At 38.6% G+C, this 25,659-nt stretch overlaps 1 protein-coding gene across 36 annotated transcripts in view; it reads left to right on the top strand.

Moving 5' to 3' along the window:
* Abi3bp (ABI family member 3 binding protein) overlaps nt 1-25,659 on the top strand; it is a 230,040-nt gene that overhangs the window by 104,758 nt on the left and 99,623 nt on the right. For 30 of the 36 annotated variants that reach the window (XM_052159214.1, XM_052159213.1, XM_052159190.1 and 27 more), the window contains exons 6-14: nt 71-126; nt 14,557-14,605; nt 15,544-15,615; nt 16,081-16,173; nt 20,418-20,495; nt 22,325-22,399; nt 23,116-23,190; nt 24,186-24,257; nt 24,861-24,935. In XM_052159214.1, the coding sequence (XP_052015174.1) occupies nt 71-126; nt 14,557-14,605; nt 15,544-15,615; nt 16,081-16,173; nt 20,418-20,495; nt 22,325-22,399; nt 23,116-23,190; nt 24,186-24,257; nt 24,861-24,935 (645 nt within the window). The remainder of the gene's footprint in view (nt 1-70; nt 127-14,556; nt 14,606-15,543; nt 15,616-16,080; nt 16,174-20,417; nt 20,496-22,324; nt 22,400-23,115; nt 23,191-24,185; nt 24,258-24,860; nt 24,936-25,659) is intronic. The other 6 variants (XM_052159215.1, XM_052159200.1, XM_052159189.1 and 3 more) reach the window with 5 other exon arrangements.

Raw genomic sequence — 25,659 nt, 5'->3', positions numbered from 1 at the left:
CCCATGGGGAGCTAGAATTGGTTAAGGAGCAGGAATAATAAAAGTAATGGCATTTCCTCCTTATTTGCAGGTAAAAACAAAGTAAATGGGAAAATCCAAAGCACCTATGACCAGGTCCACTCAGTGGTAGGTGCCAATTTATTAAGATTTTTCTTGAAAAATAATATAATTGTGTTTCTACTTAGAGAAGGGGGACAGCCCTACTGTGAGGTACTAACTTATGTACTGGACACTGGGTAAAATGCTTAAAGATTTAGGAATTAGCTGCTTTTTTTCATGAAAATGATAGACGTATGTTCCTAGACACTTTCTACACGTGATCTTAGCCAAAAGGCCGAGAAGTGATCCCTAGATCCTTTCTAATCTGTTTAAAGCACTACAATTCAAGATTCGATGCAGTTATTCTAGTATTTGTGTATTTTAGAGTGTTTTGAGATTTTACTTATTCTGTCTTATGAATGCTTTTTAAAGATTTGCTCAAAGATTTATTCATTTAGTGTGTGTCTGTGTGTGTGTATGCGAGAGAGAGAGAGAGAGAGAGAGAGAGAGAGAGAGAGAGAGAGAGACAGAGACAGAGAGAGACAGAGAGAGAGACAGAGAGAAAGAGAGAAAGAGAGACAGAGAGAAAGAGACAGAGACAGACAGACAGACAGACAGACAGACAGACAATGAGTGTACACCACATGAATACAGGTACCTGTGGAGGCCAGGAGAGGGCATCAAATTCCCTGGAATCAGAGTTAAGGGCAGCTCTGAGACACATAACTCAGCATCCAATCCAGGTCCTCTGGAAAAGCAGCAGTTGTTACTAGCCACTGGGTGGGCTGCTTGCCATACACCACTTTAAGAGCTGACTGATAGCTACGTGTCCTAGGTACACTGATGAAGTTCAAATCCTTTTACATTTTGAAATGATGAAACAACCAGCTTGGTTTTGAAATGTGCCCAACCTCTAGTCAACTCTACAAATGTTTGCATGTTTTAACAGTTCCCACCACCTGGGACATTCACGGGAACCCTTAGATCTACCCACTGTCACCATTTTCCCTCAGTTTAGTAAATGGTCCTCATGGATCATCTTACCAATCATGTATAACATAAGGCGTGGTTAATGTCATCAATGAGAGAGATGGTTTGTATTTCACTTCACATGCTCAGGTATAAGGTAAAAAGTTGCTACTTTATTGAGCAAGTAGAAGAGGTACCATGGTGAGGGAATGAGAACTTGGTACTGACTTGAGTTGCCATGTGTTAGAATTATACAGCTTGACAAGGAGCCCTTCAATCAAATGGGCATAAAAGGGGCTTAGTGTGGTTTTTCTCATTTTTCTAATCAGATGCCTTGGGCCCTGCTAGTCCCTTCTCTCTTGCTCCCCGACTCCCTTCTCCTGGGAATGGTCCCCCCTTTCACTTTCTTTCCTCCTGTAGTTACTCTAGGTTGTTTATTCTCATCTGAAGATTTGGAGCTAGGGGCCTCCAATGAGAGAAAACATATCACTTCTATTTTCTGGGTCTGTGTACCTAACTAAATATAGCCATTTCTAGTTCCATCCATTTACCTGTGAAGTTCAGGATTTCTCTTTTTTTCCCTCACAGCTGAATAGTATTTTATAATGCATACATACTGCATTTTCATTATCAATTTGTTAGTCAAAGGATATTGGGGTGTCTCTATTTCCTGTCTATTGTAAATGGAACAACAATGAACATCTGTGGCATCCTTTGGGCACATATGCCAAGGACTTAGCGTAACTGGATCATATGGTAGATTTGTTTTGAACATTTTAGGAATTCTCCACGTTGATTTCCAGCTGGGCCAGTTTGCAGTTCCACCAACAGTGAATGAAGGTTCCCTTTTTCTGGCACCCCTCAAACATTTGTGGGTTGTTCTGCTGATCTTTTCCATTCTGACTGGAATAAGACAGCATCTTAAAATTGTCTTGATTTGCATTTTCCTAACTGCTAGGGACAGTGAAAATTTAAAAATAATCTCAGTAGTATGCCTTTTATAAAATCAACTATGGCAGATTTTTATAAAATTGGATACTCCAGATTTTGGTGCATATGTGTTTAAGATAGTCATCACTTCTTACTTGCGTACTTACTTCCTGCTTACTTGTATTCTCTAATGAGAATAACATGCCCTTCATTTTTTTCTGATCAGCCTAAGATTGACTTATTCTACCCTGTCAAACCACAGGATAGTGATGCCTGCTTTCTTCCTGGCCCCATTTGAATAGATCTCTTCATCTTTTTGCTCTAAATGTGTGCTGGTTCTTTAAAGATTCTTTTTTTTTTTTTTTCCGAGACAGGTGGAACTCACTCTGTACACCAGGCTGTCCTTGAATTCAGAAATCTGCCTGCCTCTGCCTCCCAAGTGCTAGGATCAAAGGCGTGTGCCACCACCGCCCAGCTCTTTAAAGATTATTGTAGACAATGGATAGATGGCTGGTTTTCCTTGATCCATTTAGCTACCCTGTTTCTTTTAATTGTAGAACTGAGGCCATTATCTGTATTGATGGCAGTCATAATTGGAACGCATCACTCCAGGCTCTTTGGATTTCATGGTTTCCAGTAAGAACTTAGCTGTTCTTCTGATGGGTTTTCCTTTATGATGTGCCCTGTGGTGATTCTCTTGTCACTTCCGGATTCTTTGTCTGTCCTGTGTGCTTCTAGTCTATGCCATTGATCTAGATTCTTCTCTTTCACCTATTCCTATAGTTTGAGGATTGTTTCATGGTTTCTCATAGTTTCTGTGTGCTCCTCTCCTGAGATTTAAATTTTTCTCATATTCTCTGGTCACTTAATCTAGATTCTCTACTTCTTCAAGTTTTGATATTTTTATCTTCTGCTTGATTCATGCTGTTTGTAAGGCATTCCCTTGACTTTTCTAGTTGGCTTATTGGGGTTTTCAATTTCATCTTTACTTCTTTTCGAGTCATCTTTAATATTTCTATATCTTTATGAAATTCCATCTTAAAATTGAGTACTGCCTCCATCATTTGCATCAGCTGCATGTTTGTGGTTTTCAGACATCATCGAGTTGTTTTGTTCTTTAAGATCATTGATCTGCTTCTCTATGTCTTCTTTATACCCATTGAATTACTTGATGGAGTTTATGGTTGTTATTTTAAATTTTGGGTCTTGAGATTCATCTGGTAATTGTTGTGGGAAAGATTTCTAGGACTGGTGGTGGAATTTGTTGGGAGATACTGTCTTGCTCTTTAATTTTGTTTGCATGTTTACAATGAGATCTGGACATGAGGACCTCCTCCATTTGTTGTGTGTCTGATATGGACAGAGCAGGTTGGAGCAGGATACAGGATATGAAGGACAGATTGAGCCTAACTGTTAGATATGACTTAGTCCAAAGGAAGTCACATGGCCATGGGTCTGCTTTGGTGTGTAGGATATGCATCTAGGTCCAACCTGAAGTTTATGACATTATTTTCTATAAATTGTCTAACTTAAATTATGTGATCATTGACCTACTCAGTTTCCAGGTTATAGGCATTTTTATTTTTTGTAATTGACTTTTAATTTGAAATAATTAAAATGCCTATTAACAGTTTAGATTTTTAACTTTTTGAGGCCCTTTAGTATGAATAGGCAAATATTCTTTCTAAGGAGATTATCTCAGTTTATGATCTTACAAGTAGATAACAAGAGTTTATCCTGTTTATCAACAGTGTATATTTGTATCAGTAACTTTTGGCTAATATAATAGCTTAATAGTTATATTAATTTCTATATCTGTGAGGGCCGATAGAGTGGCATTATCTTTGCTTTCATTTTTCCATTTAGTGGTCATTAGTTGTGGATCTTTGTTAACTGAGAATTGTGTGAATTTTTTCTTGACTAGCTTAAAGACTTTATGAACTAAAGAATCCTTTGTTGTGCCATCTAGAAATATTTTTCTTACATTTGCTATCAACTTTGTTAGTGACAATTGTTGAAATAGTCACATCTTGAAATGTGCTTCATCTAATAATTAGATTTTCATCTTATCTTCAGTTGTGTTATAGTTTCCAAAACCTTTCCCTCTATAGACAACAGATAAATGTATATCTCACTTTTTAATTTTAGTTTTTGCAATAATTAAACACCAATCTCAGGATTTTCCTTTGTTGTTGCATACAGCAAGGGTCTTCATTTTTCTAAGGGATCAGTTGGCCTACTAGCATGGCTTGAGCCACAAGACTGGAGAGTCTCTTTGATTTTGTCTTTCTGGAGTCAAGGAAAACAAGCCTGCTACATTGCACTGGAGGAACAGTAGGATACAGTTCCTGTTTTATTCTCTTGTAGAGCATTCTTCATTCTTTGTTGTAAATGGTTTCCTAGGGAGCAAATCTTATCCTGTACCCTCTTGTCTGCCTTGCCTAATCTTCATGTGATTTAATGATGTCATCTCTTTCATTCTCTCTTTTTCAACTACCACATGTCAATCATTTTTATTTATTTTTGTCAGAATACTTCATGTAGGATTTGTTACTAGTGAGGTTGGGAACAATGATTGGGACTTTGCCATAACAGAGTTAATTCCTTTTTTTTCTTTTCATAAACAGCTGTGATAGGGCTGGAGAGAAACTTCCTGCATCTGTGACACAGAGCCAAATTGTATCACTTCCAGCTGTGAGGTGGAGCACCCCCAAATCCAGCCAGCTGTGATGAGCTGTACTTTAAAACTCTCGGTTATTTCCAAAGGAAAACCCAAGTTCATTGAAAAGCTGTTTCAAAGCTGATGCTCTCTTTATGAGCATCTTCTGAATAGCAGGAAAGTGTCTTATGAGCCGACTTCTGTGCTCTAAGGAAGCCTGAGACACAGGAAAGCTCAAAGGACTCACACAGGACAGCCTTTGGTGGTTACGTAGAGTAGAATCTATTCTGAAGTCGAATTAATATTTCAGAAGTATATCTCAGTCCAAATGAAGTCTGTGTCCAAGTATTCACCCATTTCTTCTTTGTGACCAATCTTAAAAGGTGTTGTTTTGGCTTGATTGCAAACATTTAAAGATGTAAGCTTCATGTTAGAAGCTAGATGCACTCTACTGCCCTAGGTGTCTGAAATGCCAGTAAGTCTTTGGGAAAGAGGAGACAGACACAGAAGAATCTCTGAAAGCACATGAGCTTTCTAGCCTGGCCTACTCAGTAGTGAAAAGATTTTGTGTTAAATTAGGTAGAAGGGTGGGGGTCCAGTATCAGCAGATTTTCCAATGACTTCAACATGCATTCTGTAATGTATATGTACCAATAATCACACACATGTGGTAGCATGATCGATTGCATACACTTTCTTTTTTATTGGATATTTTCTTTATTCACAGGTCGAATGGTATCCCCTTTCCTTGTTTCCCCTCTGAAAACACCTTATCCTATCCCTCTTCCCCTTCCCACCCACCCATTCCCACTTCCCTGTCCTGGCATTCCCCTACACTGGGGCATCAAGCTTTCACAGGACCAAGGGCCTCTCCTCTCATTGATGTCCGACAAGGCCATCCTCTGCTACACAGGTAGCTGGAGCCATGGGTCCCTCCATGTGTACTCTTTGGTTGGTGGTTTAGTCCCTGGGAACTCTGGGGGTACTGGGTGGCTCATATCATTGTTCCTCCTATGGGGCTGCAAGCCCCTTCAGCTCCTTGGGTCCTTTCTCTAGCTCCTCCATTGGGGACCCTGTGCTCAGTCCATTGGTTGGCTGTGAGCATCCACTTTTGCATACACCTTCAATGGAGAGAACACCACAGCTCTTGATAAATGGAAGTGGAGTAAATATATTTAAACTTCTCACTGTCCTTGTTGATTCTTTAACTTTAATGACCTCTAAAAAATATCTTTGATGCCATATAAAAACATGAGAAAATTGAAAGTTAATGCATTTGAAAAAATTAAAACTGAAGATGGAAATAAAAAAAAATGTGGTATTTCAAGAGGCATGCAATGTCTTATTTTTAAGTAAAACACTCGTTGACTCTTTGATAGTCTCATGTCTAAACACAAAATATCCTAAAACCCTACTAAAAGGAGGATTTGACACAGGAAAAGTATTTTAACATCAGGCCATCCTTTATTTCTTTTTAATTATTAGATAATTTCTTTATTTACATTTCAAATATTATTCCCTTTCCTGGTTTCCCCTCCAAAAACCCCCTATTTCATCCCCCCTCCCCCTACTCACCAACCTACCCACTCCCTCTTCCCTGTCCTGGCATCCCCCTATACTGGGGAACGCAGCTCTGAGCAGGTCATCCTTTCTAAAAGAAAACTAATAATTAGGCTAAAAGTTTGTGCATTAAATCACTCCATCTCATGCTAATGGCCACATTGAATTCAGTAATTTATAGAACTAGGAATATATTCTGTTGTCAGGCCCTGCTCAAGGCTGACATGTGGCTAGATCTCTTCTGATTGGTTAGTGCCTTTGTTCTACAGACTGTTAGTATCTTCAATGATGTCACTCCTATCTTTACCTCTACATAACAAAGTATTAGCTTTAACAAAACTGTGATTCTTCCTATAGAATATAAGTGTATCATATAAAATATATATATGGAAGAAAATGTTTATTATAATAGTTGTGGTGTTTTATGTTTCAGAGTCTATTTTTAATGTAATATTTTTATTTATTCCTCATATGCCATAGATTATACACTTTTTATTCAAAGTACATGCCCATCACCTAGTATTTGTTATTAGGTTTTATTTAAAATCAAATGGATAAAAATTTAAATACATTGACTCTCTAAAATGTTTTAATCTAGTGTATTCAGCCAATACCACTAATTATTGAAGTATGTACTACATTTGAATATATTTTGAAACCTAAAGTTATTTGATTCAATGTTCCTCAGAATCTGTGTTCCTGTAAACTATGGGGAGAATCCTACTATTTCATTTTCCATTTAAAATCAACTTATTTTAAGAAAGTCACTCCTGTAAAATGGAGGATCCCTCAGAGTCTCCTCTTAAAATTTCCAGTTCTCAACTTCCTAACACATGTCTTTGAAGGGCACATTCAAACCACAGCTCCGTGCCAGCCCACACTGTGTGACAACCTGAAGTCTTACCTGCACTGTATACTCCATGTCCAGGGCCCACAGCAGGTGTGATAGAGTCCATACCTATTACTCCAACATATGTGCATAGGGGTTCACTACAGTGGGACGAATGTGTAAAGTATAACACTTATCAGACAAATGAACAAAGAATTAATTACCTTATAATCCCACTTCCATCTTAAAATTTATATAGCCTGAATTTAACAAGCATCTTCATTTTTAACATCTGTTTTCTTAAGCAGAAACTTAAGCACACACACACACACACACACACTCACTATTCATCAGAGGTTTGTGTCTTATTTCAGTTAACCAGACACTTGAACACTTTTAAAAAGAGCATGCTAAAGTCAATTTTATCCAGATGTTAGACTGAAACAGTATGTTTTGTAACTTTCATTAGCTCATCCTAAAGTGAATTAAAAGCAGAATTTAAAATGACCAAGCGCCTCTCGTGTGGTTTGGCTCTTGAGTCCTAGCAATTAAATTTCAAACACCCCTTAGCTTCTTCCTAAATGGACAGCTGAAACTTTGCATGGCCTGAAAATAAAGGTAAAGCCTCAATGGACACTCTGACGCCACAAAAAATGCCAAATGGACAGACTTAAGAGTCGCCTTGAGTAGCACTAATATGAAGTAAAGCTCACTTTCAAGAAAGCACTAATACCTAGTACCTAGGAGGGAATTGGTATAGTGTAAAAGGTGAATTTAACACTGTCTTGTGTGCCTGTTGCTTCTGTGTTTTTTTCTTCACAATCAAAGACAGATAAAATCATGATAAATACAATAGCATGACAATGCCTCCCCACACTCAGTTTATCTCTATTGGCTCTCTGTTTCCATTCCAGTGCCATTTCTGCACCTGCTTCATACTCTGTGATTATCTTGCTCAAGGTGTAGCACAATGGTTAGTCAGTCTATTCATGGTTAGTGCAATCTGAGATGTCTATAAACTGACAAGACTTTTGAGAAAAAGAACTAATTTTTTACAGAGCAGTAATGGGTTATCCTTACCTTCTGACATCTTGAAAACATTCAAAAAAATATTTGCTAAAGGAAGTTGATAGGAATTTTAGAAAGAATAGTGATGGAGGTCATAGTAAGGTTGGGAGTCAGTAAGTTGCAGAGAAACTGTCTAAGAATATCACAGCTAGGATGTTATTTATACCTATGTGTATCTTATTTCATCTCATAATAAAAAATATTTTTAAAAAAACCCAGAGGGGTACAGAGCTAAACAAAGAATTCTCAATTGAGGAATATTGAGAAGCAACTAAAGAAATGTTCAACATCCTTAGACATCAGGGAAATGCAAATCAAAACAACCCTCAGATTGCACCTCACACCAGTCAGAATGGCTGAGATAAAAGACTCAGGTAACAGCAGATGCTAGCAAGGATGTGGAGAAAGAGGAACACTTCTCCTTTGTTGGAAGTATTGCAAGCTGGTACAACCACTCTGGAAATCAGTCTGACAGTTCCTCAGAAAACTGGACATAGTACTACCTGAGGACCCAGCTATACCACTCCTGGGAATATATCCAGAAGATGCTCCAACATGTAATAAGGACACATGCTCCAGTATGTTCATTGCAGCCTTATTTATAATAGCCAGAATCTTGAAAGAACCCAGATGTCCCTCAAAAGAGGAATGGATACCAAAAAAAATGTGATACATTTACACAATGGAATACTACTCAACTATTAAAAACAATGACTTCATGAAATTCTTAGGCAAGTGGATGGAACTAGAAAATATCCAGAGTGAGGTAACCCAGTCACAAAAGAACATACATGATATGCACTCACTCATAAGTGGATATTAGCCCAAAAGTTCAGAATACCCAAGATACAATTCACAGACCACATGAAGCTCAAGAAGAAGACCAAAGTGTGGAACTTTCTTAGAAAGGGGAACAAAATACTTACGGGAGCAAATATGGAGACAAAGTGTGGAGCAGAGACTAAAGGAAAGGCCTTCCAGAGACTGCCACACCTGCGGACCCATCCCATATACAGTCACCAAACCCAGACACTATAATGGATGCCAAGAAGTGCTTGCTGACAGGAGCCTGATATAGCTGTCTCCTGAGAGGCTCTGTCAGAACCTGACAAATACAGAGGTGGATGCTTGCAGCCAACCATTGGACTGAACATGAGATCCCCAATGGGGGAGCTAGAGAAAGGACTGAAGGACCTGAAGAGGGTCTGCAACCCCGTAGGAAGAATAACAATAACCTACTAGAATCCTCAGAGCTCCCAGGTACTAAGTCACCAATCAAAGAGTACACATGGAGGGATCCATGGATCCAGTCACATATATAGCAGAGGATGGCTTTGTTGGACGTCAATGGGAGAACAGACTCTTGGTCCAGTGAGGGATTGATGTCCAAGTGTTGGGGAATTCTAGGGCAGGGAGGCAGGAGTGAGTGGGTGGGTGAAGGTACACCCTCATAGAAGCAGGGGAAGGTGGAATGGGATAGGGCAATTTGCAGGGGGAATGGGAAAGTTGATAACATTTGAAATGTAAATAAGGAAAATATCCAATAAAGGTGAAAAAAATGAAAAAAGGTAACTAATTTGTGTGTTAAGTTGATATAACTAGGGAGGACAACCATAGATATATGCTGCATATAACTCTAAAGGCAGGGAATTCTAAGACCAAGAAGTAAAATGTCTTCACAGTATGTTATCCAATAGCAGGGAGCAAAAGGAAGATGAGGGCAGGCTCAGAATTTTATTTGTTTCTTCATCGGGTTTCTATTGGTGTAGCAAACACCATGAATGCAAGCAATTTAAGAAGGTTAGGGTTTCTTTTGCCTCACAGATTATACCGTTCATCAACAGCAGCAGCTCAAGGAGAATCCTGGAGGCAGAAAGTAAAGTAGAAGCCACTGAGGAATACTTGTTCCCCATGACTTGATCAGCCTACTTTCTTATACAATTCAAGACCACATGCCCAGGAGTGTCCCTATCCCCATGGCCTGGGCTCATTCACATTAATCATTAATCAAGAAAATGGATCTCCAGACTTGCCTACAGACAATCTGATGGAGGCATTTCTCAATGGAGGTTCCTCTTCTCATATAACTAGCTGATGTTGAGTTAACGGGAAACCAGGCAGGATGATTAGGAAGCCCATGATCTTGCTGTTAACTTACTCCAGCAGTGAAGAATCGCTCAGGATCTAGCCACCTTCTATAGTTTAAGCCTGTTAACACTATTGGGCTGAAGGTTAAGTTTCTAACATGTATTTTGAGAGACACATTGATACCACAGTACAACCCTGGCCCACACTGCCAGTATCCTCCTTCCTTATTATCCATACCCATGGCTAAGCATCCGTTCATCAGTGTCTATAGGAACAAGCCTATGAAAACAGGGAAGGGTAGTACTGGTACTTATTTTTATTTATTTATTTTTAATATGTATTTAATTAATATACTTTTTATTTCCAATAGGAATGATTTTTAATACATTAGAAATTTAGTAACACAGAGTCAACAATGAAAAATAATTTGGAAGAAGACAGGTGATTCTTAAAAAAACATGGTTTTCATTGTTTATTGAAGTTTTTTTATTTTCTATATTTTTTGTTTACATTCCAAATAATTTCCCCTTTTCCCAGTTCCTCCCTCCCCATAAGTCCCATAAGTCCTCTTCACTCTGCCCATTCTTCAATCAACCCCCTCCCTCTTCTCTGTCCTGGTAATCCCCTACAATGCTAGATCAAGTCTTTCCAGGACCAGGACCCTCTCCTTCCTTCCTTCTTTGGAATCATTTGATATGTTAATTGTGTCTTGAGTATTCCGAGCTTCTGGGCTAATTGATATCCACTTATCAGTGACTGCATTCCATGTGTATTCTTTTGTGATTGAATTACCTCACTTAGGATGATATTTTCCAGTACCAACCATTTGCCTAAACATTTCATGAATTCATTTTTAATTGCTGAGTAGTATTCCATTGTGTAAAATATACCACGTTTTCTGTATCCATTCCTCCACTGAGGGACATCTGGGTTCTTTCCAGCTTCTGGTTATTATAAATAAGGCTGCTATGAACGTAGTGGAACATGTATCCTTATTGCATGCAGGGGAATCCTCTAGGTATATGCCCAGGAGTGGTATAGCAGGGTCCTCCAGAAGTGTCATGCCCAGTGATCTGAGAAGCCACCAGACTGATTTCCAGAGTGGTTGTACCATCTTACAGCCCCACCAGCAGTGGAGGAATATTCCTCTTTCTCCACATTCTTACCAACACCTGCTGTCTCCTGAGTTTTTAATCTTAGCCATTCTGACTGGTGTGAGGTGAAATCTCAGGGTTGTTTTGATTTGCATTTCCCTAATGACTAATGATGTTGAACATTTCTTAAGGTGCTTCTCAGCCATTCAAAAGCAGGCGGTACTTATTTTTAAACATTGAAAATAAAACTCAAATGAAATTAGACAATAATTGATCAAATCTTGATCAATTCTGTAATCAAGAATTATATTTTGTTTTCTAGTGGTTTTAGGTGACAGATGTTTTCTTTTACTTCCTAAGCAGACACAGAGTAAGAATTCAGTGTGGATTTCCTGGCAGGAACTTTTGTCATTGGTAGACATTGAATAGCTGGACTTTCTTGATCCCCTTAAATCGTTCAGAGCTGTAGATATTTGTTCACTGGTATAGTCTTCGGCTTTGGATTACAGCTTAGGCAAGAGAGCAATTACAGGTCTAGAGTGAAATGCATTCTGCAGCTAAATCATTTCCTTATTTTTGGCAGCACACCCTGTACCTATATTCTTGTCATCAGCTTAATAAAACATTGGTCAGTACTCAAGAAAGAACGAAGAACAGAAACTTTGTTCCATTCATGTGATGAGTGGAATATTTTCCATTTGTCCAAAAAAGTTTATCTGAAACAAGTCAGCGTCTCATAAGAACTGTAAATTGGTGTAATTCAGTTCAGAGGTGATCAGTACAGCCCGTGTGTAGGCATTTTAGCTACAGTGTGTTAGCAGCCTTTGAGGAATGTCACATTCTGCAGAATACTGTGATAGGACTCCTAGGGCAAACAAGCTGGATAGACAGATGTCTTTTTAACTGTAGTTGTAGACCTGACCGATTAGTACTCGGAGGATAACCTGGGTTCCTACTCAGGAGGCTCACTCTACTAGGCATGTGGGATTCTCAGAAGTCTCAGTCTCGTGGACATAGAGAATACTGTGGTGGGTAAGGATAGGAAGAGGGATATGGAGGAAGAAGGACACGCTAAATTCCAGTTAGACAGGAGGAAGAGTCTTCAGAATGATGATACAGTAGAGAGCAACAATTAAGTTTATTGAAACACATTTCAAATTTCTTACCACAGGAACGGTGGGTCCCATTGTATAACTTTGTCAAAACATCACATTGTATCTCATAAGCTAAATTACACACTTATAGACACATATAAAACAAAACTATAAGTTTCAAGAAAACCAAATATGAGCTGTTCACATGTAAAAACCTTTCTTAGAAGTGGTAGGTAAAGGCACATGCTGGGGATACTTCCACATTACAAGCAGAACAGTGGCTCGCTGCTGTCAGGCTGGGGTGTGGGGTGGCATCAAGTGGCAGGGACCCGTCTTCAGTGGGAAGTGAGTATATGTGCCACCGTGATGAAGCCAGAAGGGATCTTCCTGCCAGTGTGAGCTCACAGCTGATAATCTTGCTCTTTGCTATGAAGGTTTGTTTCCCTTTTTCCTTCTTTTCATATGGTTTCCCTGTTCGGCCAGTGGTGGTGGTGCATTCCTGTAATCCCAGCACTCTGGGAGGGAGAGGCAGGCGGATTTCTGAGTTCGAGGCCAGCCTGGTCTACAGAGTGAGTTCCAAGACAGCCAGGGCTACACAGAGAAACCCTGTCTCGAAAAAAAACCAAATCCAAAAAAAAAAAAAAAAAATGGTTTCCCTGTTCTTGTCTGAGAAAAATCATGGCAAAGTTATATTTTAATCATTGCTCTGTCCACCAGTGGCCGTGACCGAAGTTGCAGTATAGGAACATGTGTGACAGACAAAGTAACGTGAAAACATCTTTATCTGAATATAACTACTGTAATGCACTTGTTTCAGTAACTTGGCAAATAAAGGTATATGCATAAAAGTTAATGTCAGCTTGTAATAACTACTGTTCAAATTATGATGTATTTCCTTCTAGTCTGTTGTATGTATATGTATATGTATATATATGTGTATGTGTTATAAAATTGGGTTATAGTGTGAGTCTAAATTTATACTTTTGGTCTTCATATTTTTTCAGGATATTAAATAGAGACAAACCATTTGAACTACAGCTTATTGAATAAAACCCAAACTTTGGGTAACCAAGTTGTTTTCAATTCTAGTAATAAATATACTCACACACATAATTATCTGTACCCAATTGATAATTACCTGGGTCAATGTGTAGAGATTATACTTTAAAAATAAATATCCAGTAATGATAGTAGATTCGTTTACAGTTTTTAAACATAATATAGGAAGAGAGATAGCCAAGAATAAGGTTGGTGTTATGGCCTCCTTTTTCCATGTCTTATAGCATCCTGAAAAATATTGTTACCATACTCTTTCAGTCACAACTGTGAGTGCCTATTTTATTACTGTCTCACATTCAGTGCACATTCAAAATAGGCAGATCTGCACATGCTGTGTCTATTCTGTGAATGCGAGTTAAACCAAGTGCCAAAAATTGGCCATTCTTCCTCTTTCAACAACTCATCTCTAATCCTCCTGTTTGGACGCCCTGCTGCTCTCATTACCATCTGTCTCCATACCTCTCTCATCTGCTTCACCTTTGGCCACGTGATCCTGTTGAAACCTATCCCTAAGCACTGAGTGACATCAAAGCTTCCCATGGGACTTCGAAGACAGTTTAGGTGAGGGAAAGACATATCATTCATGTCATCCCCTGGGTCGTGACCTTCAGAGTTCCGCATGAATAAATCCGGGCAGCCTGGCAGAATGATTAAGTTCAGGTTCAATTTTAAAAGAAATCTAGTTCCAAGTCACTGTTCTTCATTCCTGGGTAATAAATGGTGGTGCTAAAAGCTCACGTATAGAATCCGCAGGAACAGCAGCATTAGTAGGCCGTGCTCAAGTAGTTCGACCTGATTTCTTTTAAAAGATAATGTGCAGACCGACATGTTTTTGAGAGAAAGGGCAAAGAGGCTTCTTGGCTGGGCTAGATAGAAAACAAAATACAAATGAGCTCTCCCTCTGTAGAGGACTTAGTTTCTTTCTGCTGTAATATCTAAATAAATGGGAGTTCTGAAGACTTGCTTCTCTATGTTTTTGACTTTCTCTAGTGGGAAACAAATGAGTCCAGTATAAAGTAGGCAAACATATGTGCTAAATATCTCTCCAGTGGCTGTTAAGCCTCCCTCTTGGATGATTTCACTGAAGACAAGAAAGAACTCCTCTCAGAATTCTGATTTTTTTTTAATTAACACTGATGTAAAGCTGATGTTTTTCTCTCTTTCCAGCCAGCATATGTCCCGAGGAAGCTAATTCCTATAACAATCATCAAGCAAGGTAATTAGTCTGGCATATTCAGGAACTACTGTAGCACTCTGTTCAACTAATATGAGTACACAGTGTCTGGTTTCTCAAGTTTTCTAACAGTGATGTTTGGAAAACATTTGAAGAAAGTAGTGTAAGTTAGTAAGTCTGTGGTTCATACATAATTCTGACTGTGGTGCCCATAGGAAAACCCTTAAATGATTCATACCATTTGAGACACAATGCAGTTGTATCATGTGTTATATTTAAAATAATAGTTAAACATGTGGATCTTTACTTAGGATTAAATTAGCATACACAAGAAAAACAATTAATAGACCATTTAAGATATTGAGGATGAAAACTCTGATTTAGCGGTCACTTAGGGAAAGTAAAGATGTCCACAGATTACAATGCTGTATTTCATTTCAGTGTCTAGTTGATTTTGTTTTTGTTTCTAGTTTTCAAATTATTAAAATGACTCCATTATCTGTAGAAAAAAAAATCTCTTGGTAGAAGAGTTAAAGCCTTAAAATAATTCTTCCTTTTAAGAAAACACGGAGTATAAACTAAATGCAGGTCCAGGTACTGCTGGAATCACTGAAAGGTTCTTTGATTTAAAGATACACGTTTTCTAATTTCATATTGTCTTGGCATTGCAATATTTTATGCTAGTTCTTATTTGCTCTGTGGAGAGGGCAGAATGCATAGAGAATAGAGACAGAGAGAATTTTCCAACATTTAACATGGGATACTTAATGCTAGAATGATGAAGATTTGCTTTTGTTATGAAAAGCAAGGGTGGTAAGGTAAGTCATATGTAATTCTTCTGTTGAATCTGTACCTAATCTACTGAGTTGCTTCTCTTAATTGATACATTTAGATTAAGACTTTACAAGAACCAGAAATTTTACACCATCGGCTTTGTATTGGTTCCCTCCCACACTCTTTGTCTTTTTATATTTCACCAGTGATTCAGAATGTTACCCACAGGGCTTCAACCAAATCCCCAGACAAGACTCCTTTTGGAGGAACAATATTGGGTAAGCCCATTACAAAATGTATATATAGAATGGGCAATCTAGGCTATCTTTTGACAACATGGTTCTAATGGGTCTTTGTACTGTGAGCAAATGTGCTAAGTTAGTGCCTACCCACTTCATTTTACTCTTTTAACTTCTCGGGCGTGTCCATTCTAAGCCACCAACCAAGAGACCCGCCTTTGTCTTGGTATGTTAAGAAGGGGCGGGGTGGAAATAGCTATAGCCCATGGGAAAGATTTGAGTCTGCGATTTGAACCCAGGGGATTTCTGTTGATGAGTTCTAGACATGAGAAAAAACTATTTAAAAAGGTGCAGTCATTTTTTTTTCTGCATTTTTTAATGTGGAGTTAAAGTTAACCAGGAGGAAAGTATCAGCCTTTAGGTTCTGCTTTATGATTCCCCATGGTTTGTGTTTGTCTGATATGTTTTCTTCCTCCTCTTACACTTATATCTATTTCCTTACAGTTCATCTTATTATTCCGGGTCTTAATGATTCCACTGTAAAACTTCCCACATCCATAATGCTTGAGATTTCGGATGCTCTCAAGGCACAATTAGGTAAGCAAAGGCTTTCCAGTGCACGCTAGCACTGGATGATACTGTGCTGTGACTATGTAAGGAATATTTCAGATGAGCCATTTGAGGGCAAAATAATAAGTAAGGCGAAAGCAGGAGGCCAGATATTACGGTCAATCATCTGTAAGGAAAGCTATTTTATACATATGTGTATACATATGGAAGAGGAATAGGCATCAGGATCTGAAATATATGCATTAGAATAGGTATACTTTTCAAGGAGAGAACTTTTCCTAAATTATACTCATTGAACGTTTTTTATGAGCAGCCATTAGGTATTTTCAGTGGGAATTGACATAAAAGGAACATAAAAATGGTTGTGTGCTTTTACAATGATATCGCTGCCTTCCTCTAGAAAGAATTGGGTACGATTTGGTGTGACTAAGAAAACACCAGCAAAATCCCCTCCAAAGAGGCCTAGAAGATAATCCTGATAGCCGCATTTGACTGTTAGACTGGGCTCAAAGTTGTTTCTCCGGCAGTAGATCTGAAACTTAGATGACTGCCATTCAGACTGAAGTGAGACCGAATTGGAGGACAGTTTGAAGGTTAATGATGTCAAATTCCTTTTCTATTTTCAGGTGTGTTGGGTGGTATGTATGAGTTACTGCATGTGTGTTTGCATGTGCGGGCATATATGTATGCATGTTCATAGATATGTGTATGTGTGACATGGAGGAGTGAGGGAGGTTGGTGTTTAAATCATCCTGACTTACTCTTCCAGAGTATTCAGTGAAGCAGGGTTTCCTCATCAAACATAGGCTTGCTGTTCTGGTTAGTCTTGCCTGCCAAGTTGTTCTGGGGATCCTGTGCCTCTGCCTTTGGAGGGCAGAATAATAGATGGGCCTCCATGCAGGTCCACATGGCATTCAGTGAGTTTCAGGGATCTAAGCATTCTAGTCTTATGAGATAAGCACTTTCGCCACTGAGCCATCCCCTAGGATGTTTTTGAACACTTTTAAAACTGTTTTTTCTTTTGAGAACTCTGTTTAGCCCATTTTTACTTAAATTGTTTTCGTAATGTTTAGGGTTTTTTTTTTTTTTTTTTTTTTTTTTTTTTTTTTTTTTTTTTGTAGTTCTAGACACTAATTCTCTATAAGATGTATAGCTTGAAAATATCTTCTTACGTTCTGTGGCTGGCTTTTTGCTGATCTATTTATAGTTACCTTTGCTGCACAAAAGTTTCTGGGTTTTCGGAGACCCTATTAGTTGGTTTTGTTTCTTGTGGAGTCCTATCAAAAACACCCCTATCTATGCCTAGATACTGAAGTACTCCCTTCTTTATCCTCTAGCAGTTTCAGAATACCAGGTCTCGTTTTGGTTTTAGTTGGTGATGATTATACATTTGTATGTGAGTGATAGTTCAATACAGATCTACAAAGTATAACAATGCGTTCAGGATAATTGTCATATTTATCACTTCAGACATATGTAATGTCTTTGCATTGAGAATATTAGGACTCCTCTCTAGCTGCAACTTTGAAATGTCACATTAACTGCTGTCAGTCAAAATCATCCTATTGTGCTATAAAATGCTACTAAGTTCTGGGGATATTTATATATTTTAGAGATTGAGTCTGTATATGAATCATAGCTTCCACATGTTTTCTTTCAATCTCTAAGCAACTTTTCATTTTGTTAATTGATTGTTTTGCTGTGCAAACCCCCCTTTTTCTCCCACAAAATTGCATGGAAATAAATACTTTTTATCTCCAAGGGAGAAATAAACCTCACAAAGTTAATTATCACTGCAATTCAGAAAAGTTGTATTTTTTTTGAGGGAGTAAATCCTAAAAATAATAACCTCATTTCAGCAGAGCCCATCATGGGACATCAAGAGATGGAATAGCTTTTGTTCTAAGAACACATGGTGTGAATAAATAAACAAGAAAAAGTCAGTATTGCACACATTCATCTCCAAGGGCCTTACAGAGGGTTTGCCAAAGCTAAGACATCCACTGCCAAAAGTTATGAGAAATAACAGTGTTGAAATAGTATAAAAGAAAAAATGGAGGAAAAAGAATTACTGAAGTTTGGGCCATAGTTGGATAGTGTTTTACTCTCTGTCAGGATAGCAGGTGTGTATAGTATAGACAAATGCTCATGGGTTGCAAAGTGATTCTAGAACTCTCTCATTTAAATATATTCCTCATCTCCCCTCTACACGGATGGATATCTGATGTACCATATTTAGAAGTACCATATGCCTTTACAAGAAATTAGCATTGCATGAAGAATACAAATATATCTTGAGAAGATAGCTTGCCATGTTTTCCAATTTGTTATTGCATTTTAAGTTAATGTGATTGCCAATTAAAGGCAGCTATTGAATCTAAGAACATGGAACAATCCAGTTTCTGGTCCCTGACTGAGAGTCTAAGATCTTAAGAAAGGGGAAACTATAAGGGACACACACACACACACACACACAAAGACACACAGAGACAGAGACAGGCAGAGAATGAGAGAGGGACAGAGGCATAAACAGACAGATACAGATGTAAGGGAGGTAGATATGAAGAATGGAGAAAAATTTCCAAAGTTACCAAAATCAAGAACATAGGATATTATTAAGGGAAAAGGGAAAAAGTAGCTAAACTCCCCGAATGGAGCTGGGAACACTGGATGGGGCCCTGTAATTTACATTTGGTGTGGTGTGCATTGAAAAGAAGAGGAGCAGAACTCACGAGAAGCCATGAGCCAATGGGTCTTCCCTTGATAACGATGAAAGTGGTTTAAAGCTGTCACTGTGGAAGACGTCCAGAAGGAAAATCTTGGTAAATATTAGAAAAGATTTATAAAATGAAAGGCTAAAATTAAGGTCATTACAGACAGACTTGTTACTCTTTCTCTCCTTGTAAAGAGATCAGAACAGTGATGTTGACAATTTCTGTGATATAAACATGGCTTTTGAGCAGTGACACTGCACCTGTCCACAGAAATGTACACACCCAAAATCGATATGCATCTGCTTTCTAATTGCTTTCATGTCTGTAAGGAGTAAACATATTTGTGTCCACATTAAATTCAGAGAAGGAAATAAACAGACTTCTGCAAGAGTGACGCCCGCCATAGGTGGCTATAAAATTTCCATTCTCAAAAAGCTTTGAGAACACAAAGAAGACCAGTTTCTAGCTGGGGATGAGTATGTCCCTGGGAACATGGCCAGAGATAGTTCAGATTGAAAATTGAGAATTTTATTTTCTGGTGGGAGTGCAATTCTGATTTAGAATTTCTTTAAGAAAACACCCAGGGATTAGAAGAAAGGTTTCCCAAAAGCTGCATACAAAGGAAGAAAAATTCCATTTTACACCAAAATCCCAGAAACTGAATGAGAATATGTATGTTAGCTGTATCTCAAATGAAGCCCACTCACTGTTGTTGTGTTTTTGCCACAGATTTTTTCCAAATACCTTATTTATTCCCATGTCTCTTATTTGTGGGTTTCAAAATTTTCAGTGTTACATATTTTTTAACCATATGTAATAACGGAAAATCCCTATAGATGTTTTTCTGGTTTTGTTTTTTAAATTAGCTGTCCTTGAATAAAAATAAAGGAACATTCGCAGATACAACTATGCCTTGCAGCAACTTCAGGTTGGGTGATGGGATTTATTCAATTATTCTATTTTGAGTGTGTCATTTCTGTACTTATTAATATCTTAAAGAAATTCTACGGTTAATAGGGAAGAACTTTAAAGTCTGTGCTCTAGTCACACTAGCCCCTGGGACAGTAGAGTGGACTGGCTGGCAGGAAGAGGAGTGTATAAGTAAATTTTTGATGTTGTTAAGGAAACTGTTGGCTCAGTGGTTAAAAGTGCTTATTGCTGCTGATTTGATTTCTAGCACTCACATCGTGGCTCACAACAAACTGTACATCCAGTCCCTTTTCAGGCCATAGTGGGCACTAGGCACACACATGATATACATACACACACACATACATTCATACATACATACACACATACATACACACATATACACACATACATACTCACACATACACACATACATACACACACATGCACACATACATACATACATACACACATACATACACACACACACACACACACATACATACATGCATGCATGCATGAGGCAATAGACTCATGTCCATAAAATAACCAAATGACTCTATGATAAATTTTGTGGTTGATTATGTTGCAATAAGGTAATGTTTGACACTGTACTATGAAGAAGTAAATTGGTTTTCTTTTTTTCAGCTAAGAATGAAACATTGGCATTACCAGCAGAGTCTAAAACGCCAGAGGTTGAAAAAGTGGCAGGGCAGCCAGGAACAGGTAAGGAGATGCTATTGAGAAAGGACGCAACATTGTTTCAAATAGTGAGTGAGCTCTGATCCTGCTGTTGAGAAGGGATGCAACATTGTTTCAAATAGCGAGCGCCGCTATTAACCTTTTTTTTTTAAGCAAAGAATGAGAAAAGAAATTAATTAGGAGATTCTAGGGCTTTAAGCCTGGGAAAAGAAGAGATGACAATGGAGCAATGGTTGGTGGACACAGTGAGCAGCAGGGGAGGTTTGGATTTGACTAGGAATGAAGATGCCGCTGTCAGAGCTGAGGGAGTTTATGTTAATAAGGGTGACACGGTGTGCTGTGGCCTTTCCTCTTGTACGAACACTACAGACCATTTCTTATTGCCCGGATAGCTTCACAAGTGACCAACATAACAAAGTGTCTTATATAACTTATAAATTCATGATGATGGCCATGAAAACGTATTGAAATCATCTAGAAAAAAATGCCTCTGCATACGAATAGCGCTAATATAGAGAATGTGTATAGTTTGGCTCAAAAAACAGAAACAAAAATAAAAACCTTCAAACATGAGGGAAACAGTGTCCTCATAGTTTATCTTTGTTACTACCAAACATTCAATGTCTGCTCTCCAAATAAATCTACCCAGCCGAATCCTCTGGGAAGACATTGGGCTCAGAAGTACTGAGTTTTGGCCAGAGTAATGCCACTTTATCCAGGATTTCGTGAAATAAACAATGGCCAAGCATTTCCTGGAGCTGACCGTTAGTTAAAGAACTGTCATCAAAAGTGAGCTTTTTCATTCATAAAATTTCTATAGCATGAGGTGTTTGTGGTGTTCCAGGTGTACTACATTTTGGGGCTTGTATTTGGTTAAGAGAGGATAAGGTTGGTGCAGTAACAAAATAACTTGAAGAAGCAGATTGAACTGGAACATATCTTTTGTTTTGTTTGTTTTTGTTTTTGTTTTGTTTTAAAGACAGGGTTTCTCTGTGTAGCCCTGGCTGTCCTGGAACTCACTCTGTAGACCAGGCTGGCCTCAAACTCAGAAATCTGCCTGCCTCTGCCTCCCAAGTGCTGGGATTAAAGGTGTGCGCCACCACCGCCCAGCTGAACTGGAATATATCTTAACAGTATGACCATACTGTAAGAAATGGGCCTTTATAAGATGAGGTGGAAACCATTTGAGCTACTAGCAGAATCCACTTGGGTAATAGTCAACGCTGAATTTTTATTTTTATAATTTTGATATGATCCGTTATTACAGAGAAAAGTACAGGACTGGTTAAAGGACTGTTTCTGTGTCGAACTTTCTGCCCAGCCTTCCGAGTTACACTTTCTTCTCTTGGCATGATGTCTGATGAGAGTCTTCAGATTTCCCGACTTTCCGCCAAGCTCTCCCCAGAACTTTCCACTTCAGAAATACTTGGGCAATCCCCGGTGCTTATGATTCAGTATTGTTTAGTATGTGTCCTTGCTGCAAAATTCCAGGGCTTTGTAGAAGGTTAAAATCTCAGTGTCGATGGTTCCTATTTCTCCACATCTTCTACCCACAGTCTTCATTACCTTTGATGGAGCAGCTCAAAAACCAACCCACACTCCGGATGAACATTTGAACACTACCCACAATTCAGCGCGGGCCTAAGTTCTGCTTATTTGTGGGGGGTGGGGAGATAGAGAAAATCTAGTAACATGATAGTTGGTTTTATTTACGCCTGAATCTTTTTTTTTCTATTTATTTATTCACTTCATTCACCATCATGAACCTGCTTACTATAGGCACCACACTAAGCTGTGGAGATGAAGAAAGGGAAGACATCTCTTAGCTCATAAAGCTGTGTTTTACGTTTCAGTGACTCCGGAAACAGTTTCAAGAAGCACTAAGCCCACTCTGCCTAGCACTTTAGATACTGCAGAGACAGCACTAGGTAATACTAAAAACCCCCAACCCCCAAACTGTCCAACCCCCCCCCCCCAAAGAACATTAATAATGACAAACCCCAGCGCTCACAGCTCACAGCTCACAGGTTTAACACTGCTTTATCCTGCCACGCCCCTTCTCTCTCCTCCTTTGTTTTCTTTTTTCTGGGAATTAAAATTCCGGTTTCTCAGACAACTTCTACAGGAGAGTTAGCACCATGCCTTGATCCTGGTGACCGAAGGGACAGGCAGGTGTGGCTGCTGTGCACTAACCGCATGGCCCTTTTGACCCCCATCTTGTGGGTTGGGTGGACAGGAATACAGTGTCTCAGCCTCGAGAGCTGCTGGAAATCTTGACTGTCTCTGGGACTTCTGCCCAACTCAGCTATGGGAAATCGTGTGCCAACTAAATTTGGGAAGAATCACCAAGAGACAGGCTGTTTAATGAGAATTTCAGTTGCTCATGGTAACTGCTGTTTCTATCTTCTGTTCTACCCGAAATAATCTATCTTGCTTTTTGTATTTGTTCTCTTCCCTTGAAGAAAAGGGACAGCATGTGTTTGGCTGTGCACGTACGATGCTGACCTAAAAGACATCTCCCATTTAACAGCTATGTGACTTTTCCAAGGAAAGCCAGCTCTTTCTATGAAAGTCATGGACGGCTCACTGCGCGCTAGTCTGTTATGAAGCATCACGTTACTAACCATGCCCTTCTTTTTTGTAGTCCTAGGCGAGAAGACAACAGAAGCAGCACGCTCTGTTCTAATTCCTGAGTTTGAACTGCCCTTGAGCACTTTAGGTAAAAGTCGCCAAACAATGCAGCAGCAATGAATGCTCCTTTGGCAACAGTACGCATGGCTAATCGGAATACTTGGAGTCAGCTTGATTCAAATAAATCTCACAAAAAAATAAATAAATAAAACAGGGACAAACGACACAGAACAATGAACTCCTAACACCCAAACATTAAATGTGATTTTTTTTAAACATTTATGATTTAGGGCCTTAAAGAGGCTTTTTCTATGATAAAGCCACTGGTAGTTTTTCTTGGTAGTGGTGAAATTGTTATTTCATTTTATTATTTTGTTTCACTCAGAATCGTATGATATGGAACAAATTGGTATCTTGCATTTTCCCCCCAGTGGTTTTTAGTCACTTCTAGCTTTATCTTTATAGCCAAGACATATTAGATGTTTCTGTAGATTCCTTAGGATTCTTAGATTTTCTTTATGAATGAAATATTAAAATGGAGAAGAATATGCATGAAGTTCTATAGGTGCCTTACGACCTGTAAAACACTCACGCAGATGTTTCCTAACTCAGTGTGTTCAGGGCTTTGTTTGCATTAAAGCAAATTATACCTAAGAATGCAAAAAGGAATGTATTTTCAGAACTTGTAGAAAACTAGTAAATGTAGATGAAATGCCTCATTTAGTGGCTTGATTATAAAATACCAAAAAAAAAAAAAAAAAAAAAAAAAGGAATTGTACACTGGGCATGTTGGTCCATCCTGTAATAACTGAACATAATAAACATAGTATTATGGTTTCCAAGACAGCCTAGGCTACAAGATGTCTCAAAAACAAACAAACCAAAACCAAAACCAAAACCAAAATCTCTCATTGAAACAGAAGTGAAAAAAAAAAAAAAAAAAAACCAAAACTCCCAAGTATTTGCTTGACCTATGGGTGATATTTTTAATCTTGTATTTGTTGTTTCAGTAACTTTGAAACATCTAAAAACCTTTTCTGTCTTTGTATACCTTCCCTAACTACCCTGTGTGTTTTATTCTAGCTCCAAAAAGGTTCCCAGAGTTTCCTGAGGCAAAAACAGCCTTCCCATCGGAGAAAGCAGGGGGTTCCTTGGGTAAATAGAAGTGCTTTGTTTTTGGTGCTTTGAATGTGCATGGTGAGCTCAGAGACAGGGTAGGGGACTGGACTTGATCACAAGCACCACAGGAGGCAGGTGCTGATCGGTTCTGTAGAACACGGAGTCCTTTCTCTGTGAAGCTAAATGCACTAATGCTCTTGGTCAACTCAGAGAAATCAGTAATTGGTTGGTTGAAAATGAAAATAAAAATATTATTTGGTTAGATTTCATATAGCATCACCATAAGTCATACCTGTTACTTTTGCATAATCTATCCAGTCACTTGCTGACTGGATGGGTGTGTATTGACTTTGGTGTATACAGTGACTGTCGATTGGATTCACATGTTGGCCTTGGTGTATATAGTGACTGTCAATTGGATCCACACATTGACATTGGTGTATACAGTGACTGTCGATTGGATCCACATGTTGGCTTTGGTGTATACAGTGACTGTTGATTGGATCTACACGTTGACTTTGGTGTATACACTGACTATTGATTGGATCCATATGAGCTTTGCAGTGCACTTTTCCCACCTACTTACCTATCTAGAAGTCTTGACACATCATTCTGCACCTTCTGATTCTCTCTATATAGCTTCAAGTGAAGAGTCATGGGCGGTACCTGGATCTAAAACATCTGAAGATTCCAGAGTTGTACAGCCTCAAACTGGTAACTGCATTCTTCTTTTTTTTTTTTTTTTAAAAGAAATTAACATCTTCTGGCTTTCATTACATAGGTTCTATTATTAGTCATCAATCTACTGTATGGCAAGTAGTAATACATTTCTCTTGTTTCTACTAAGGTGCAAGCATGCATCTTTCTAAGCAGTACTTTAAATATTATATGGAACTACCCAAATTTATGTTAAGATTCAAATTAAAATTTAGAATTAAGTTATTTGTGATCTCGAGAAGTTGTTCATTCAGGAGTTGGCATTGTATTCTTCAGTAGTTGATATAGTTGTACTTTCATTCATGTGAACCTTTCTTACTTTTAATTAGGGGGTATATTTGTGCATATACTAAGCTGCATCCTCTGCAGTTTTAATATATAGCATTATTGTCAAATTACTCGAGTAGCTTCCCATGTTTAATTAGTACAAACATGAAGAACAAAGACTCCGAGGAACTGATGACCTCTTAGAAGATGTTAGGAAAGGTTTGTTTTTCTGTCTCGTGTGAAATGATCAGTAGAAGGGGTGTGGCTCTTTGCCTCTCTTGGTTGAGTACCTTCAGAAAGGGAAAGGCCCTGTGAGGGAGGGTCTTCACGCCTTGTAACTAGATGGCAAGATGATCCGGATCTGGATGGCGATAAGGCAGTACCTGGAGCACAGCACAAACTATGGGCATTGGTGAGAGTGTTGGGAGGGAAAAGCCAGTGGTCGTTTTGACTG

The sequence above is a fragment of the Apodemus sylvaticus genome, chromosome 15, assembly GCF_947179515.1.
Source record: "Apodemus sylvaticus chromosome 15, mApoSyl1.1, whole genome shotgun sequence".
NCBI classification, from domain to species: domain Eukaryota; kingdom Metazoa; phylum Chordata; class Mammalia; order Rodentia; family Muridae; genus Apodemus; species Apodemus sylvaticus.
This window is presented reverse-complemented; position numbering and strand designations above follow the sequence as displayed.